This window comes from Melanotaenia boesemani, chromosome 13 (assembly GCF_017639745.1).
Source record: "Melanotaenia boesemani isolate fMelBoe1 chromosome 13, fMelBoe1.pri, whole genome shotgun sequence".
Taxonomy (NCBI): Eukaryota; Metazoa; Chordata; class Actinopteri; order Atheriniformes; family Melanotaeniidae; genus Melanotaenia; species Melanotaenia boesemani.
Genome location: NC_055694.1, coordinates 15321547 through 15341932, shown reverse-complemented (window position 1 = coordinate 15341932; position 20386 = coordinate 15321547). Strand labels below are relative to the sequence as shown.

Below are 20386 nucleotides of genomic sequence, written 5' to 3'. Positions count from 1 at the left end.
ATGTGCAATGCAAAAGGTTTGATGTCTATTAATGTTGCCTAATGAGACGTTTCCAGACATGTACAAACTGAGAGCAACATTACTGTTGCTGCTTTTAAATCTTTAATACGACAAATATTTTGGCATTGGCACAGACGGACTGACATTAACAACAGTCGCCTTTTAGGTGAAATAGTTTCAACATTGTGTGCCTGCTGGCTTACTGTCATGTTGTTATGTTTTACTGGGGCAGTTAGTGAGGTATATATAGGTAGGTCCTGCTAACAAAAGTCTTGCTTTTCCTGCTAGAGTAAAATTGTCTGCAATAAAATCAGGCTATTCTGAAAACACCAACAACAAAAATGTAGGGATATTTAATTTCATACAAAACTCCATGGTTGTAGCTGAGGGCTAAATAGCCAGGGCAACTGGAAACACATGTGTAGGTAACTGGGACATTTAAAGGCCCACATGACCATTGCACACCCACAGGTGCTTTCAGATCTTTCCACAGGACATGTGGAGATGTGTGTATATATGCAGGTTGGCACAGTCTTTAAAAGAGGCATAATATTGCCTTGCTGAGTTTCCTTTTTGCATATCCATTATGCTCTCAGATCCCATACTTTAAAAGCATTACTTTTTTTTCTGGTTATTTCAGCACAGCAAATATTCTGTATTTGCTTCAGGCAGCTTGTATTTTTGTCCTCTGAGACACCAGGGGAAATACATAAGAACTCAGACTCCAAACAGTTTGACTCTAAACAGAATAAAAGAAATACAAAAAATCTTTAACTCTATTTATTTGATAAACATTTTCCCTTCCCAAGTTTTCACTAAAAGCAACTTTTGTGTAATTTTTTAAAGTGGTACAAGCTTTAGGGAAAGCTTTGTGCTGTATTGTGTAAAAATTTATTTTGCAACTATTTGTGTATCCTTTCTGTTGTTCTTTTGGCCACAGTTAACTTACATATGTTACATACATACATAGCGGCATTACTCAATGGGTAGAGCGGTCGTCCTGTAACCTAAGGGTTGCCGGTTCGATCCCGGCCCGGAGAGCTCATGTCGAGGTGTCCCTGAGCAAGACACCGAACCCCTAATTGCTCCTGATGGGTCGTGGTTAGCGCCCTGCATGGCAGCTTCCGCCATCAGTGTGTGAATGTGTGTGTGAATGGGTGAATGTGACGTATATGTAAAACGCTTTGGATAAAAGCGCCATATAAGTACAGACCATTTACCATTTTACATATAACAGCTGGTCACTGATAAATTTGGTAGTTTTCTATTGCTGATTTGTAATTTAGATACGTTTAGATAAGTATGTGATTAAATACCGGAAAGTTGATTACTTATATTTCTATACACAAGCAAGCTGCAAAAGCTGCAAAAGACAAGAAAATGCATTAAGAAATAGATGTACTAATTCTTCTCAGTCATTGTTTTTTTTTTTTTTTGAGAGCGTTCTGTTTGAACTTAAGGAGTGAACAAGACAAGAAAACATGGCAGAGAAAAGTAATCTTAAGCAGGGCTGTGCAATATATAGACTTTTGATTTCAGCTCCAAACAATCACAAAAACAGTGGTAGACAAAAACAATTATGAAAATGATTTTGCCCTAATACCCAAATCAAAGGTGATCAGGTGCTTATGTAGCATGGATTTATCATGACTGGCCAATCACAGACGAGACTGAGCAGCAAGCGACCAATCCGGGAGAAGGAGGGCGGAGTGGCAGGCACAGGATCAGCAGCCATCCACCTGCAAGCACTGGCACAGTTCATTTGTATGAAGGCACAACAGGCCAGTAGGCCCAGGGCTGTAACAGTTGGTGCCAAGGCTGCTCTTTGTTACCAGTCCTGTTAATGACTTTTCAGGACAGAATTTCTAGGCACAGCTGAGGTGTTGACAGGATCCAATTTGGTGGCTTCAGGATTTTTCTCTGCTTTGATGATATGGTTCTGTTGGCTTCACGGGCGGTGATCTCCATCTCTCACTGGAGCGATTCGCAGTTAAATGTAAATCGATACAATAGGGATGAGAATCGGCACCTCCAAATCCGAGACCATGGTCCTCAGCCAGAAAAGGGTGGAGTGTTCTATTCAGGTCAGGAATGAAGTCCTTCCCCAAGTAGAGGAGTTCAAGTATCTCAGGGTCTCGTTCAGGAGTGAGGGATGGATGGAGCGGGAGATCAACAGACTGATGAGTCAACAACTCTTGTACAGGCTTCTCACAAACCTCTTGTGTTTTCATTGACTTCCACAATCCTGTTCTTTAAGCTTAGACTTCTATAGATCACTGTTATTAAAATTAAACAAGCGACTCAATCAAATGTGTTATTCCTCTTACAGCTTGGGTAAAAATCTGATGGTTTTCAACATTTTTGATGAATTACACACAAACTTTCAAACAACAATGCACTACACTAATTTCAAAACAGCCCACACAAGATGGAAATGACTCTACAATATCACGACCTTTGTCTAAAGGGTGTAAACTATACATAGGTCATCCATTTCTAAGGCTGCTATCTATCCTGAGCACACAGTCTTTTATTGATTCACTGTCAGTACATCAGTATAAAGATACATTAAAAAGACACACACACCCACACAAAAAAAAAACAAAACAAAAAAAAAAGTCATAGAAGTCAGAGAGGATCCCTGTTATTTCAAGAATCTATTTCAAGGATAAAAAATGACACTAGTTTCTATTAATCTGAACCAAAATAAGCATAAAACACTCAGTGAGGGATTGAGTGATTGGTGCTTTAATGCAGCCCACAGAGTATTTACAGTGTGGTTCTGCTAGGATTAGTTGTGTGAGAGGATTAGTGAAGCTGCATTACCGCTGTTTTATTTAACTCACAACAGCAAAAGACTAAAAATGAAAGCCTCTTAAACACATTTAGGCTACATGAGAGGCCTGCCCAAGCAGTTAGATAAACATGATATTTGTGTCCTCTTTAAATACCAGAAGTGGATAGCAATGTGCAAAACACACACACTTTCTCACAAGCTCAATTTTAAAGCTTCAGTTTTAAAATCGAGTAATCTGCTGAAAGTTGCCTTGTTCAGCATGTGCTACACATGGAAACACTGAGTCCCATTAGCTCAGGCAATGATGCTGGTGAGAGTGCAGCATATGCAGATACTGACGGGATCAACAAAGTTTAGAAACCCACTGAGAGAGGAAAGGATTAATAAAAAAGACTGTAAGAGAAGGGGACACTGTGAGAGACTAAATTAGAGAGATTTGCCGAGGCAGCACATTAACGCTCCCTCCTTTTTCTCTCTGTCATGCTCTCCTTCCTTGCATCAGCATTGATCACAGTGCATCAGTGAAGTAAAGATCAACCCATCCATCAGAGCATGGGTCTGGAGCTGCTGTTAAGAATACTAAAGCCACTCTCCACAGAGAGCACTGATTCACACAAAATGACAATCACATGCTTACTTACCGCATCAACATTAACCGTAGACCAACCAAAACAGAAGTGCTGTTAATCCAGTGAAATATTCAACATGTCAAAGTACAAATAAAGATTGTTTCTCTTTACTCAGTCATATTTGCATTGTCTAGCACATATTTGGGGACACTTTTACAATAAGTTGTGAACAAAAACCAAGCTTTGACTCTGCAAGTTATCCTTTATTTCTACATATGTTCCAACAACTAATGTCTGTTTAAAATTAACCTATTTCTATTTTACACATCTCTTGCATCAAGTGCCTATTTTTAACTGAGATCCCGTTGTAGTTCCCACTGAGCAGTTATTGGCAAATTGCATCCTCAACCATGATGTCATGGATATGTGTCATCCAATGTTGGCTAACATTAGTTTTAAAAGTCAGAACTTAAATCAGATCAGTACTGCCATTAAAACTTTGTAGTTCCATTACTACATGTGAGCCTGTTACAGTAATTTTGCATTACTAAATATAAATTAAGAGATTATGCGAGATACAGTGATTCTTCCTGCACTTTAATTATAACATTTACCTTTGAGTGCACTGGCCTTTCTGCCTTATTATGACACCATCAAACAAGTTCAAGTCAAATTTTATTTAAAAATACGTTTCATACAAAAAGTAGCACAAAGTGTTTTACATAATAAAAACAATTTTTTTGTATTAAAAACACAAATCTTCACACACCCACGTATATAACCAAACAACTTTAAAAACACACACCTGATTATAATTTCTCTCACACAGATGCATTCATACACACACGCACACACACACACACACACAACATATATACAACATGCATGCTACTAGGGTCATAGCAGTGGAAGGAGATCACGCCATAAGTTTTGGTTCTGGCTTTGGGGACAGCAAAATATGCATTTTTATCACGTTTGTTCTGGGTTTCTTTTTGCCCAAAAATTTTAAATTTTGTGAGAACTTTGATGAGGGAAACACTGCCGTCGCTGGTGACTTGCTAGCTGAGTGAACTCCACATGTGTACTGATGTGTGCAGGACTGTAGTCTAACAAATCACTTTGTAACCTCCAACACTGGTGTTATCTAAATGTTTCTAAACAACCAAAAGATCAATTTGAACTTTTATATACTTACTTTGTTGGGAAAACAGACTGGATGGAAACACTGAGCCAAAGTAAATTGGTTCCTTGACTTAATCCACTGCCAACCATCTGAACTCTTGATGCAGATGATTTCCTGGCTGATGAGGCACAAACACACTACTAATTTTTTTCTGACAACTGTGGTCTGTTATATTTGCATGTATTTCAAGTAAATATTTCTTCTCCTGTACTGGATTGCTTTGAAAAATGAACATATGAACTTGCATTTTTACACTTTTGTGCCAGCATTTATGAATCTTCTATCCTGGAAAAGTATGTTGCATTCATTATTCACATAGCTTCAAGCAAGCAGAACATCTGGAAAACTGAAAGAAGGCTATTTTATATTAGATCCAGCCAGCAGAAGACAAGCATCCCTTTGGAACTGTATTCATTTACCTCATTTAAAAAAGAAGGGGCGTAGAGAAGACCACTGCTGCTTTATGATACGCAACATTTTGTATTAGCATTAAATTATCAAGATCATGCTTTGTGCATATAACAAAAGCCTTAAATGACAAGCTGTCATGGAAGAAAAATAACCTTCTGCAAAAATATCTAAATGCTTCAAAAGGCAACAAGATCCAACCCTTTGTTTCCTTTCCCAACACCTGATCATTTATAGAATCTCCTGCGACTATAAATCAGAAACTGTGTACATGTGGATGGAAAAGGAGAGAAAAAATGGGGGTAAATGGACCCCAAGGAGGAAAATGCTTTGATCTGCTGTTTGCAAACTATACAGAAGAATTCAGGAAATTATGGTTTTGTATAGTAATAAAGGAATTAAATAATTAACAAACCCAACAGCAAACAGTTATTTGCATTCTCTTTTTTATTTATTTATTTATTTATTTTTTGTTTATAAAGAACAAAGAGAATTGGAGACCAACATATAGAGCAGTCCTGTGTTAGAATGGTTTGTCCAGAATTCCTGTCTCATGTACACACTCTGAATATCTCTAGCACAACACAAACCTGAACTGGATAAACATTTCACACAATTCAAGGAAAAGGTACAGCTTACACAACATACCTGTTTTCTTCTTTTATTTATTTATTTATTGCATATTGTGTATGACTGCACTGATTATGCTTTTGGTACCATATTATTCCATACAATTATACTGTATTTCTAAAGCACCTTAAAAACAAAACCAGCTGACCAAAGTGCTGTACAATAAATGTATAAAAGTCAAAAAAAGGGAAAAAAAACAGCACAAATTGGAAACAAGTATTACAACTAAGGCCCGACAGATATGGATTTTTTTTTAAGGCCGATGCTGATTTCAATATTTGGCAGAAAAAATTTCTGATAACTGATTATGGCTGATCCGATGGCTGATTAATTTAAAAAGATGCATATAAAATAAATTATATATATATATATATATATATATATATATATATATATATATATATATATATATGTGTGTGTGTGTGTTTGTTTGTGTGTGTGTGTGTGTGTGTGTGTGTGTGTGTGTGTGTGTACCCAGGCAAATACCAGACTGAGCTTAAGTTAGAGCAGTTGTTCCCAAACTTTTTCTGCAGGGCCCCCTTTTTATCTACAACATTCATGTCAAGGCCCCCCTGGTCCCACCACCACATACACCACAATGCATACAAAGAAACATTCAAGAAATGTTGCACAAAATAGTCTTTAGTTTATTGGCTGTATCTTCATTAACTATAGTTAGAACCACATCAGTGTGAGTCTTAAAGCCAGGAAACTCTGCAATCTACTTCAGGTGAGTTGAGCTTTTAATGAGACAGATGCTGCTTTAATTAAACAACTCTGCTATATATGACTGTTGAGTAGTTCATTTCTAAAGCAATTAACAGGATTATCTTTGTGTTTGGGATAAGGGGTCCCCAAGTGGTGTTGTAACTTGTTTGGCTTCATGCTGTCAGATTAATCTAATTTAAAACACACTGTGATCTCTCTTCATTCCCCATCATTGACCATTACCATTACTTGACCATTACGTGGTGAAGCAGGAAAGATACTTTTTGATTCATCATTGTTTGCCCATTGGTACTTTGACAAATTTGTCCATGTTTTGCAAAATAAATAATAAAAGAGTTAATGGTGAAAATATAGACTTTAACAGGAAATAAAAATATTGGATATACAATACTGTTGCGGTGACTTTTTGTCAGACTCATTGAACACTGATATCCTCAGTGCCTGAGGTTGCAAATATGAAACAAATGAATACCCACTACAGTTGAAATTTCAAAGAAACACACAAGGGAAATGCCTTTCAGAGGTAGCTCAAAGCCAAGTAGAGACGCTGTTGGGAATTGTGATGAAATAAATGTACAACCTAGCCTACATTTAAACAAGATTGGGTGGTTTTTGAAATCTTTGCGATAAGACACTATAATTAGGGGATAATTGGTTTATTTAGTAGTATGTAATACCTTTTTGACTGATCTCTAATTTATATTTTGGTTTGCACCTCAAGATATACAGTAAAATCAGGACAAGATTAAAACTGGTGTACTTTTCAGTCTGCAGTTTGTGTTAACCACAAACTCGAAAGCCTCAAAGTAAGCTCTTCTGGTCATCCTTCACTCTATTAAGAGGAAATTGTATGTTTGGTCATACATATTGCACCACAGCTGAGCTAAACAGGGCAATTCCAACCTCAGTTAGACTTTCATGTAAAATAAAGCCAAAAGAACTGCAGACACAGAATTGGGAATATGTGTGTGTAAGCCTGTGTTCCAATGAATACCAGAGGCAAGCATTGTACAAACACATAAGAACAAAAGCACAGCACCACCCACCAGGCAAATACCTCCAGAGGACAAATTGGAAATTGAATCATAAACTATAAAGAGGCAAGGTTGAGTTCAGCTGCGGAAGAAAAGCGAGACAAGATGGAGGGGGAGAGGAGAAAAGAAAGAATGGCTGCATTAAATAAAAGTTCACTCTTTCTCTCCTGCCCCTGCAGAAATTCATGCTGTGCCACCTGATTGAAATTTCCTGGTTTAATAGCTGTGAAATAAAGTAAAAGTTGGTAAGAGGAGAGAGAGAGAATATAAAGCTGAGGGCAAGAGAAGAGTGTTAGCACAACAACACAGGAGAGAAAGACTTTAAAACTCCAAAGAGCAACAAACACATGGGCTTCAGTGAATTATGTAATCATAAGTATAGTTTTAAACAAGCCCCTGATTGCTGCTCTACAAATACACATCTTTTTATTTCTTGCTTTTTAGTTGAACTGTTAATCCATACTAATGTTGTTCTATGCACAAGTTGTCCTCAGGTCTCAAGGAGCTCTGGATTTTAGTGAGATAAATAAAGCTTAGCTAACAGTCTTACTTCCATCTAGTGGCTTAACTAAAGCTACAGGGTCAATAGAGGCCTTGCTTTCACTGACAAAATCATGCAGACGTACCAAACTGGGTCTATGCAAGGTTGGCTGGCAAGCTAACAGGTAACGATTTGAACTAATGAATGCAATGAGAGGGCCCCAATAATCTAATCTTGCTGTGCAGTCAAAGGAAACTCTCCATTTACGCCAATTAAAAACTGACTAGCGCTCCTGGATACATACTGTAAATGATTTTAGTGTAAGAGCTGTTCAATTTTTGGGGGGGTCCTCAGCACATAAACAGCATAGAAAATGTTTTTAACCACGTTTGAGGGAAATTAAAGAATAAAAATGATCTTTCAAGTAAAATGTAATAGTGGTAAACTTCTGTGTGGGATTATTTCTATTGTCTATGAGGCATCAATATATTTTTAGTAGTGTTACACCAGTTAGTTGGCCGACAGGTTTTAGTATGATGAGAGCTTTATGGGTTGACCAAAAAAGCTATATCCTGATACCAAAAGGTGCATTTTTAGTATAAGCACTTAGAGATGTAATGCAGAGTTGTAGAGTTCTATAAGTGCTCGGTGCAAAAGGTTGCTTGATTTGTCACTAGGTGGAGCCAGGGTGGAGCATACTTTACCACTGTTTGCAATTATGCCCCTTTAGCTCTGATGCCAGCCTGTTGTCTGTAATCACACAAAAATGCAGCACTGACCTGTTTGTAGTCTGCCTGAGGAACAACAGGAAAAACTGTGACTAAACAAGGACGTCTTTTTTTGCTCTGATACTAAGTATTAAACCAGTGTCTGAAAACTGCTATTAACATTGTCTGTGGAAGATTTTTCTACCATTAATTATTTAATCCTATCCTAGTGATAGCATGTATTTTCCCTTCGAAGCAATTTTTACATTTTTATTTAACAGAATCATCAATTTTACACAAACATGTCATTACTGTTAGTTTAGTTGTACTTTGTGCTTGTGAGGAAATATTATACTTAGATGGAGATGTGAACTATTGGGCAAATCAAATATTGGTGCTAATAATGATAATATAGTTATTCCAAATCAATGAAAATGTTTTCTGACTAACTGTGTGTTTATATGGTAGCATTCATCAATATGAATAACATGTTATACATTTGAATTAGTGTTTGTTAAATATGCTTAGAAATAATATCCTCTCCTTTTTGATATCTTCAACAGATTTTTCATTTACTATCACGGCCTCACACAAAGTCAAGTGCAGAATATGTAAGTACACAGTAAGAGGTACGCATACTGTTTGGACTTTCTTCAGTAACCCAGTCACATCCAGTCCACTTTTATTTATCTGTTACTGTGGATCTCGAGGCAGAGGCCGTGAATCATACTTCCGCCTAGCAGAGTGCATCTTGTTGTCTAGCATCACCTTTCTACTTTCATAGACATGCATTTACTGCACTGGGTAGAAAATAACATCTGTAAACACACTCCTCCCTAGTAGAGAAAAACATTTCTGTTGCTTTATGATTTTCTTGTTCAATATTTTAGCAAACAGGCGGTCATCCTGACAATCTGAGAAATTTATTTTTGTCATCCCCACATCCTTTGAATATGTGATGGAACCATGCGTGAGAAGAAATGTGCACAGAAGATTATCTTGTGTTTTGGCCACAGAAGGCCAGAAGGCCAGTTATCAGATACACTCCTGGCACATTAATAACTACATGTGTTATCAAGGACAAACACGTCGGTGAAGGTGGATATATGCAAATTAAGTTACTTGTTTATTGTGAACAACAACAACTCAAGTAAAACCAGGAAAGAAAAAAAAAGAGAGTGGGCCCAAGGCTATCTAACACCCATAATGATGAACAAATGGACAGATCATAAATAACATGTATCTTCGTTGCTTTGATGAAACTAGACTCACAATCTGTTTTGGCTGGAAACCAGCACAACTAAATGTTATGTGACTGGCATAAAAAGTCAGAAATTTTACCATAACTCACAAATACTACCCAACCAGCATTGCTACCAAGCTGCACCCTGCATATGATTATTGCTGTGATTTCTACAGTATGTTCAACTTTTAATGAAATGGCTTGCAGAGTACCGTTTGCTTCACATATCCTGTGTGAACAGTTCCACACTGATCTAAATTGTCATCTTAGGTGGCCTTGGCAGGCACTGTCCACTCTTCTACATAACTAAAGAAGTCAACACTTTTGAAAAGAAGTTTTTCACTTAATGCAAAGTTGGATTATTATTCTTGACGTGAATGAGTAAGATTTGTGTGTTATTTTTTTCAGAACATGAGATTCTCTAAAAATTACCAGAAAAAAAATCACTGAAAAAAACACACATGCTAGATGAGATAATTATAAATGTTTTTCCTCAATTTGAGCATCTATAATTACCTTTAATATGCTAAAAAACAATAGTTATTACCCATGACTTTAGAAATAGCCCCCCTACTGTGTATTTGTATTTGTAGTTGTGGTAGTTCCTTCCTTATCTTCTGTTGCAGCATCTGTGTGTGACAGAGAGGAGTGCTCCAGATACACATGAGACATGTCCTAGTGCAATACAAGTGTTTTATCTATCTAAAACCAAAGATGGACAGAACCCCCATGTCTAAAAGACAAGTCAGTATATCTAAATCTGCTGACTTCCTCTGGGTGTACTTACTTAAACATATGCTAACTTTGGTGGCAATACAAATATGCAAACGCTTCTGATGGCTAGCTGTTTCATATTTATTTATGATCTCGTTGATTTCAGAAACTTTAGGAGCTACATTGCAGGTTTGTGGTATGTTTTTTAATATCAGGTGGCCAAACCTATTTAAGAGTAAATTAGTCACTTTAAGATAATCAAAACAAGCCTATGCAGTAGGGGTGTGCAGCATTGTATTGTTTGCTGGAATACCGGTAAATTTTTTGACACTGGTAGAAAATGTAATATTGTGACATTACATGATAACACATTTCTACCCTATGATGTCATTTAATTGCACCTCCACTAATTAAACACAGTGGAGCTCAGCTGAAGGAGCGAACAAGGAACCACGGCAGAGTGCAGCTGTACAATATATGCTGCAGAATGCTGATTTTGGTTTCAAACAACAAAACAACAGTGATTCCCATGTTCCTAGAGACAGCGAACTTCCTAAGGCGAATCCAGGCAAATACCAGAATAGGGCTGGGCAATATATCGAGATTTTCAAATTTATCAAAACCTTATCATACGCAATATAGAAGGAAGGAATATCGTTTATATCGAGATAGCTTGTTTTGAGTTAAAAGCATCTTTTGCATTTTGCACAGCTGTAATTTTTTGTTATAGTCATTGAAAATAATTTTTAATTTACTTTGTTTTAGGAACATTTCATTTAATATAAAGGTACTTTAATTTAATTCAGCTGTTTTATTGCACATGTGCTGCTGATCCTTAATAAAAGTATATTTTCAGCACTGAAGGCTGTAAATTAGAACTGTCTCTTTGGCTACTTGACAAAAAAAAAAGTATATCGAGATATATATCGTATATCGTGATTCAGGTAAAAAAAATATCGAGACATAAGATTTTGTTCATATCGCCCAGCCCTATACCAGAAGTAGACCCACTGCCATAGCTGCTCAATGCTGCTCAATGATGCCAACTTAGTGACTGTGTTGCTATATTTAGCGATATATTCCTAGACCCTTATAGTGACTCTTTTTCAAAACAGGAGTAGCAACAAATCCATTGACTTTTTCGGTCTTATTGGAGTCTGACATGAAAGCATGTATCATTCTTATTCTTCTCAATGAGAAACAGTGCTGGTGTAGCCCCTCCTCCATCCCAAAGCACTTACAGTAAACCGGTGTGTTGTTGAAATAAGTACCCCATCCGTAAAATCCAGAAACACACCCTTTGGCAGGGGTGCTTAATTCAACACAACACTGGGCCTCTTGCAGCAGTACCTTGTCAGAAACAGGCGTTTCTTTTTTGTCTTTCTTCCAAAAATTATTGACCAAAAAAAAACAAAAAAAAAACAATGTGTGTAGAAAATGCATCACATCGTATCGCATAGTTTTGTATTTTCTTCTAAGCAAAAATTTAAAAAACAACTAAACAAAAACAAAACTAGAACAGCAAGAATTGTATTATATTGTCATCCACGTCATCTGTGATATCGTTATTGACATTTTTAGAATGGTAATATTGCCAACCCCTACTCTGCAGAGATCATATCTCTCTCAACACTCACTGTTCAATTTTTGTGTTTTCTAGCTTTTGACCAGTGAATTATAAATACAGGAGTTTCCTGAAATGATTGTCAGCCCGAAAAATGTCACATTTGTAATTTTCAACTTGACTTTTTCACAAGCCATATGGAGCTGTGTTGTAGACCAGGCATGGACTGTAGCACCACTGTGGAGCAGCCACTAAGGAGGGCAGACAGCTTGTCTCCACCCATCACATTAGAAAGCCTCTCTGACCATGCATGAATGTACTTGCATATATATTGCATGTGTGTGTGTCTGTTTGCATGTGTATTCAATGCAGTCTTGTCCAAATGCGCGTTTGTCAGAGTAGCATAGCACTCATAGGCCTGTGACTTTGTATTTGTAACTCTTTCCCCTCTTTGGCAGCTACAATGCCTTTCAGAGTAAGTTAAGTCCTCACTGTCCTCTAATCAGAGGCGATGTATGGAGACTTCAGCCTATAGACTGAGAATCAATGACTCGACAGTGTGTGGTGAAGTGATCAGCGTAATCGCTGTTCCGTTTGCTTCAAAGTCCAAGCCAAGCTGTTTCTCCAACAGTATTGGCAAAGCCACTGAGACATTTAAACACGGCCTTGACTTTTCCTCCAAATAAGATATCTTTATTGAAGGAGCGAGGTCAACGATATACTAAGGCTGTTAGAGCTCTGTGGTCTTGGCATGAAGCATGCAATTTTGCACACATTTGTATGTATGTAGTGATGTGTTTAATAAAGCATGCATGTGGGAGAAAGAGAAAGCATGATGACTGCATCAGGTGACTGCATGTTAAAAAATATAAAGAGAAACTACAGATAATACACAGACATACATATATTTATACAGGACATACTTACACATATGCTAAGAATTATTGTGTCACTTGGGACACATCTTAAAAATGTGTTTCAAGTCCATGCCTTGTGAGCTAGTGGGGACCTTTTACTATATATATTTTTTTTTTGCCACCAGCTTACTACATCTTTCCATTGTGATTTGCAAATGAACAGAGGTTAGATACCATCATTGTGTTGTATGTCACAAAAAAAGGTTTTCCATATTCTTGGCCTGTTTGTAATAAGAGTAAATCTTATTTCTTAATTTCTCCTAGAGGTGTGTAATATAAGGAATATACTCAATTATCTTAAGTTGTTCTACGTGGGATATATTAAATGGTTATATTGTGAACATTGAATACAATGTTCTCATCATTAAGTTCTAATCCAGAAAACTCTCCTGCACACATGCGTGTTGTTTCAGGAGAGACAGGAAAGAAGCACGCAAACATGGAATATCCCCATCAAGCTAGTTTGTGGGTATTAAGAGATGGAAGCTGAGTGCAAAATGTTATTTTAAGCAAGAATGGAATTTCTTGCCTGTTATTTAAATAAATTGTTTAAAATCAATTACTTCTTGCAGTTGTGTTTTATTTAGGCACCTAAGTGAATTATACAGTATATAGTGTATGAAAGAAAAAGAGTGTATTTGTGTGTGAATTGTATAAGTGAGAACATCAACCCTGAGGTGGCCAAAGAGATTGTATGTAGTAATTATCTGATTACTCATCTGTTTTTCTCCACTCAGTCGACCTGCAACTAGATAATGTTGTTACTCCCTGATTGCAACTTATTCAACAATCAGTCAACCATTAACAGGAACACACATACACAAACACACGATCTCATATACAAGCAACACAATATTTTAGACTGTATAAAAAAGTCCTTCTTATTGGCCCACTTTGTTATTAATCCCTTTCACCTGCTGTTTTTAGTGTTTCTACTGCTTTGTGTGGACCTCAGCACTTCAGTCACAAAAAGGTTGGTAAGCACACCACTAAAGAGAGCCTCCATTCTCCCGTCATGTCTTTTTGCCTTCCTTCCTTTTAAGAAAATGTTTGCCTTGGCCTGTTCAGGAGCTCTTTGAGAGCAAGTGATAATGCCCGACAATGGGAGAGTCAGTCTTACACACAAACAGACACTAAAGACACACACAAAGCCTCATATTCCAGCAAGGACACACATTTGCTCTACAGACGCATAGATACAAATAGACCTTATTGTTTCCAAGAAGTGAGAAATTGTGAGAAATTCTCAATTTCCTCACAGAAGGCCAAAGGAGTAGAGCATGTCTGTCTAAGACTGATACTTTATAAGGATTTAAATAAAAAGTCTCAGACTAATAATTACCTCTTTCAGTTACTGACACCTATACAAGGTAGTCTTAGAGACATATAATACACTGACAGCAGGACAAAAAGTGTTGTTATAAATCATCCAGATAACTATGTAAGTTCTTCTGAGTGAAGGAAAAAAAAAAAAAAAACTAGAGTGATCAGAGTGATGCAGTTCACCATCTCTTAATTCTCTAAGAAGCACTGTTATTTTTCTTTATTTATTTAAAGTTTCTGGAACAGACCCGAAGCAGGTTCCTGTCAGTACAGGCTTGATTTTGAGGAAAAGAACAAAAGTTGCACAGTGCTAGATCAAGTGAACGGGGAGGGTGGAAAAGTAGTAGGATGAATTTCCTGCTAAAAGAAGAAAAAAAAAAAAAAACTAGTTGACCAAAAGCACTGAGTGTGCTGGCAAGTCCTCATGAAGGATGAACCTTTATTTTTTTCTACAGCTGTGGCCTCTTTCCTCTCACCTTTTTTCACAAAGTTATAGAACCTGTCTAAAATTCTGGTGTGTTAAAGGGAAAAGTACTGAAATAAAAGTCAAACTCATTAAAATTGAGTTACGGCATTATTTGTCCACCACTATTATATTTTCCACATTGTTTTTTAGCACCTATGAAACATTTGGTAATTGTTAGATACTTATATCTAAGTATCTAATAAGTGAAGCTGTTTATATCTAAACTTTGCGTCTCTGTGTTAGAATATAGATTAGTTCATATTGTTATGTCATGTGATAATTTTTCATCTGATATAAAAAATATATCTTTGCATGAACATTGAATGCAAGCTGGAATTTAAAAGACTAAATCTCAAGCCAGACCACAATACTGGTCATAAAAATCACATTAGATTTTTCCCATATCGTTCAGGCATATTTGTACCTTTTGTAACTGAACAACATAATCTCAGGCACATGCACTGAAACTCTCTGAAAATACAGGTCACAGGTGCAGTTTGCTCCCTATTAAATATTTTTCCCAGAGGTGTTTGACTTTCAGTGTTACACAGGTGATCAGCAAAGGGCCTCTGGGCTCTGTCATGCAGTAGGATAGCTGCTTGAGTTGCACCGGAAGGATATCACACAACCAGTAATTATTAATCCCCAAAGCTCACAGCTCTCTGTCTGTGCTGTAACCCTCAGGCATTTTTGAGAGTTGCCCCAGTGATGATGGGACAGTAAAGATACTAAAGCATCCAGAACAGAGAAGGCTCTTTAGCTGGATTACTTGTATTCCCTTTTCTTCTATTAAAGAACTGCTTTCTGTGTGCTTGTCTTCACAAAGCTTCCTCTGTGATCCTACATTTCATTGTGGCTTTGACCTCAGGATTCCCTCGAGTAGCACACAGTCTATCCACTACAACTTTACAACACGTAAAAAGAAATTGGCTTTAGCGTCTTCCTGCAGTGGCAATCTACAATAGATCTATACGGTAAGTGTTTTAAACCAATCCTCACTAACTGACAGCAATATTTGCTACACACATGTATACACACACACACACACACACACACACACAAACAGATGTACAAACACGTGTCCACTTACCTGTATGGCTCCTGTGTGCATGTGTGAGGGATGCGAGACAAAGAGATAACAGTAGACTCCACACACCTACTCCACAAATGCAAGGACCCCGTTCCCGCATTCTGTTAGACAAAAGAAAAACAAAAAATAAAAAAGCACATGATCAGAAAGCGCTGCAATTTTATTTTTGCTGTTCATGACCTATAAATGAAAATGTAGTATATCCTTGTCTTTTTTCAAACAGTCGCGCATTTGTTTGTCTGTGATGGACCAGAGACTTGTCCAGCCCATTGCAAACTGCAAACATCATATCCACATTTTTTAAATAAAAAAAAAAAAAAACAAGTTATCTAAAAATAAATATTGATAAATCCTTAAAAACATATATTTCCTCACAAAAATGTCAATGACCCTATAAACTCACCAGTTAAACCCAAGCCAAGACATTTGTTTTACAATTTTTCAATATTTTTTTAATTAATTGATTTAATCATTGTGTTGTTTTGCTCTGTGGGTAATGTAAAAACTCACTCTCCTGCCCTAAATTTTGGCATATGTGAATGCATATCATTACAGCCTTTTATATTCTGGGCAGAACATAAACTTCCACAACAGACAGTCTTTTTTTTTTTTTTTTTTACCACGGGAAAGATTTTATTTTATTGGTATGCTTGTGTACATTTGTGTATTCGAATTTGTAGCTACGGGGGGGGTGTAAAGCAAATGTATGAGGCAACATACAGTGAGAGCAACAAAGCATCTGTTATATCTTTTTTCATGATTTATTCACATTTTAAACAAAAGCATTCCAGTGGAGTTGGGAGGATGAAAATTTGCAAAAGTCCTATTTCTGCGAAATTGCAAACTAAAAGCTGCTCACATAGCCAAGAGTCAATCTATCTCCACTTGACAAGATAGGAAGGATTACTTAAAGATTTAATTGAACATGATCTTTCTTCATACTTCAGAGTCCCTTGTTTTATTATTCAAAGAAAACCAAGCAAATGCTTTTTACAACATGTCATAACAGCAACCAGAATCAGCTGACTGTGAAATACAATTGCTGAGCATAAAATGGACTAACTCACAAAGTTCATTTTGTTGAAGTCACTCTTGAAATGTCCTTCATGCCGGTAATTTACTTTTCCTGTAAAGCAGAAAATGCACTGCAGGGAAAAACAAGATTTTTGTGGAATACACTTGATCGGATATGTGATGATGTAAACCAAACTTTCCAGGTTTGTGAGAGTGAGCGGATTAACTCGCTGCAGATTTGATTACACACACACACACACACACCTGGTTGGATGTGAGCATGTGTTGGTGTGTTTTTTTCTCTTCCCATGTAGTGTCTGAGCACACAGTTTGTGTGCTCATGTGTGTGTGTTTGTTTCATGAGGAAGTGTGTGCTAAGCCTTGGCTTGACTTCTGAGCTTGATGTGTGTGAGTCATCAGGCCATGCAGCCAGGTCTTTTCAGAGCTGGGAGAAGCTGCAAAGCCAGACAGGCTAGGCCAAAGCTTTTTGTGGGCATCTCACACACACATCCCCGCATGCATAGAGAATCACAGATCAGCCTGCGCATTAGAAGACTAAAGTTATTAGCACTGATCATCTTATGCTTCAGATGCTGCAGCTGATCAGTTTTAATGAATATCACGTATTGTCACTTTTCTTCTCCTCTCGTCTCCTCCCAGTCTTTGTATATCCTTGCCTCTCTCCCTCCTCCTCTCATCCTCTCCCTCCTGTCATCACCTATGCTCTGCTAGAAGTAAATAATTAGGAAACAAAGCAGAGACGCTGCCAGCTTTCTCTCCAGCTCATTTAGACACACAGCAGTGTTTCTGATGATGCAGTGCCACTTTGTTATGGTTGGTTGTTGGTCTGTCTGCTGCAGAATGAGTGGGCGGGAGATGTAGAAATGGATTCGGAAAAGGAACAGGGAAAGAGGGATGAAAAAGAGAGAAAGAGCAGCAGCAGAGGCAGTCGTGTGTGTGTGTGTTTGTATATGTGTATTTGTCTGCTCAGGAACAAGGGGTTTTGATCAATAGATCTAAACTGCTCGAGTCTCTATTAGTTTCAAACTCAGTAGCCATTGGTGATTCTTCTTACCACACATGCATCGTCACAAACTCACTAAGGCTTTCCTGCATTGGCAAGCCAATACAAAGTTTGAATTTGGATATCCAGTTTTACTTCATCTGTTTTCAAATTGTTGTGTTACACTTGTTTGCATCTCATTGTTTTTTTCATGCAGCCCCATTAAATACTGTAAACGCCACAGTCCCCTTAACTCCATTGATGACATCCTCCAGTATGAACACCAGCAGGATTATATTTGAAAAATCAACCCTTTATGATGTTGCTTTCATTAGCTGAACACAAAGGAATGGAAAGGAGAAAGGAAGCACGAGTGGAGAAATTGTTGGAGAAAGAGTGGTGCTCTCCGATGATTTCTGCAGTCTGTTCCATCCCTTTAATTAGTCCCATTGGAATGCCCTCCCTGCTCCACATGGCTGATCAGTTTCCCCTCCTTACCTCCAGTCTGCGTATCTGTGTGCGCATGAGTGGGCGTGTGTAGTTATATGCATCTAAGCTACAGCCGGACAGACATCTCATGGGCATATGAGCTCTGGTTGAGCTCCCAGTGTCTGAGCAGAAAATGTAGTGGAAATATATTAATATTCAAGGAGTTTCCATTCTCTGAGATAACCAGCGTTTAGAAAATGGGTTGCCTGTGCTCTTCATCAGTCTCTGTGGCAATTAACATGAAGTGATTAATCTTACAGCGTATTAAGATATCACCTTATGTCCACTAATGCTACATTGCTTTTTATTGCAGTCTCTGTTAGTAGCATCATTTCTGAATGAGAAAAAACAGCTTTGAGGCAGCTAATTGAGCTGCTAGTGGATAAACCATCTTCAACATTTTTACACAACCTGTTTGGTTCAATTAAAACAACCTCCAGTTAATTTCCCATTCACTGCAGATTGGTTCCAATAATAATATTAATAAGACTACCTCAAAATGGGGTTTTGGTGTCTCTGTTAGTTGATACCACAGCTCTACTAACAATAACATGCACAATTTTCAGAGCTGAAAAACAAACTTTGATATTCAAAGATTAAAGATCAATCACATCACTTGTTATTAAATACCCAAGTACATAACTTGTTTCGATAACTTCTCTCTTAATAAGTTTAATAGTTTTTGTCAATATGCTGGCAATAGAGAAGGTTAGCATTTGGTTCATTTTGAGATCATGGCAGAAAAAAACAACAGCAACACTATCATAGATAGTCTTCCCCTAATTCTTGTCACCGTCGACCCTGTTACCTTACATACAGTTAAATTGGTCCCGACATGCCTCTACCAGTTGGTCACATATTGCATTTTGCAACTGCAAAGCGTTAAGTTCTGACCAATGCCTCAAACAAATTCAAAATATGTAAAGCAGCCATGATACACACATGTGTGTGTGTGTGTATCATAGCCTAACGTTACGTTATACGCATACATATTTATCACAACAGTGATGTACTGCTGTAAAATGAAGTTTGACTAGGCTCGTAGAGTCAGAACAAAGCAGCACCACACAGCAAAGGCAAGGTTAGATGTTAAAAAGCTTTTTCCTAATTTAGAATGGGCTTTAGGGACGGATACAAGAAAAAATGTTAGAAGCTTAGACAGTAACCAAGCTTACTTTTTTTGAAGGATTTAGGTCAGGAGATACGATGGAAACAGACCAAGAAAAACTTTGTAGATAAAAACATGCCCAAGATTTAGTAAATGGGAGGACAAAGCAAACTATGAATGCTGTACGACACTATGGTGTTTCTGGATCAGTGCACTGTAGTACATTGTATCCAACGGAATAACCATTGCAAAGATTCAGGAATAGAAATGACCTTACAATAATCATGGACAGACAAGACAGTAGCAACAAGTCTCCTATTTTCCTTAAAGGAAAGACAAGATTTCAATTCTAAGAAAATAATAACAGACTTTGCACCCAGGTTCTCCAGACCCAAGCCCATCTCTGTCACCACTACGCTACCACTCCCCTAAAAAAGAACGCCCTTTGACTTAATGATGAGCTATAATAGACCTAGAGTCAGATTAGCTGCAATTCAGTACAGTACCATAAATATATAAAAAATAAAATTAAACTAGTACAGATATCTTTTTTTTTATCGTTTATATCCAAACTTCGTTCCAAGATTGAAACATTTTCACAGAACTTCATCCCTTTAAGGCCAGACCACTAAACTTCCAGTGAGGCCCTCCCAAAGCATTTGGCATCCATCTTTTATCTTGCCTTTCTGAGCCCTCTCCAGTCAGTAAATCAGCCTGATGTTGACCCGTCTCATAGCTTGTTCTGTCCCTTTTTCTTTATCATTTCCTTGCTTTACCTAGTGATGTCTTCTTGCATTTTTTTTAATTAATCAGCCACAGTTTACATTTAAAACAGTGCGTTGATATCATAGACTGTATATAAAAGATGGACAGAGCCTCTGTGATGTCACCCGTAGGTTTCTGAAGAGCTGAATGGA

The 20386-nt window shown here is 37.5% G+C and overlaps 1 protein-coding gene across 1 annotated transcript in view; it reads right to left on the bottom strand.

Annotated features, from left to right (window-relative positions):
- The window catches only part of LOC121652405 (chemokine-like protein TAFA-2), a 95705-nt gene that overhangs the window by 27410 nt on the left and 47909 nt on the right, over window positions 1–20386 (bottom strand). Inside the window, exon 2 of the mRNA XM_042005188.1 lies at window positions 15856–15956. Coding sequence (XP_041861122.1) covers window positions 15856–15955 — 100 coding nt within the window. The 5' untranslated portion in view covers window position 15956. The remainder of the gene's footprint in view (window positions 1–15855; window positions 15957–20386) is intronic.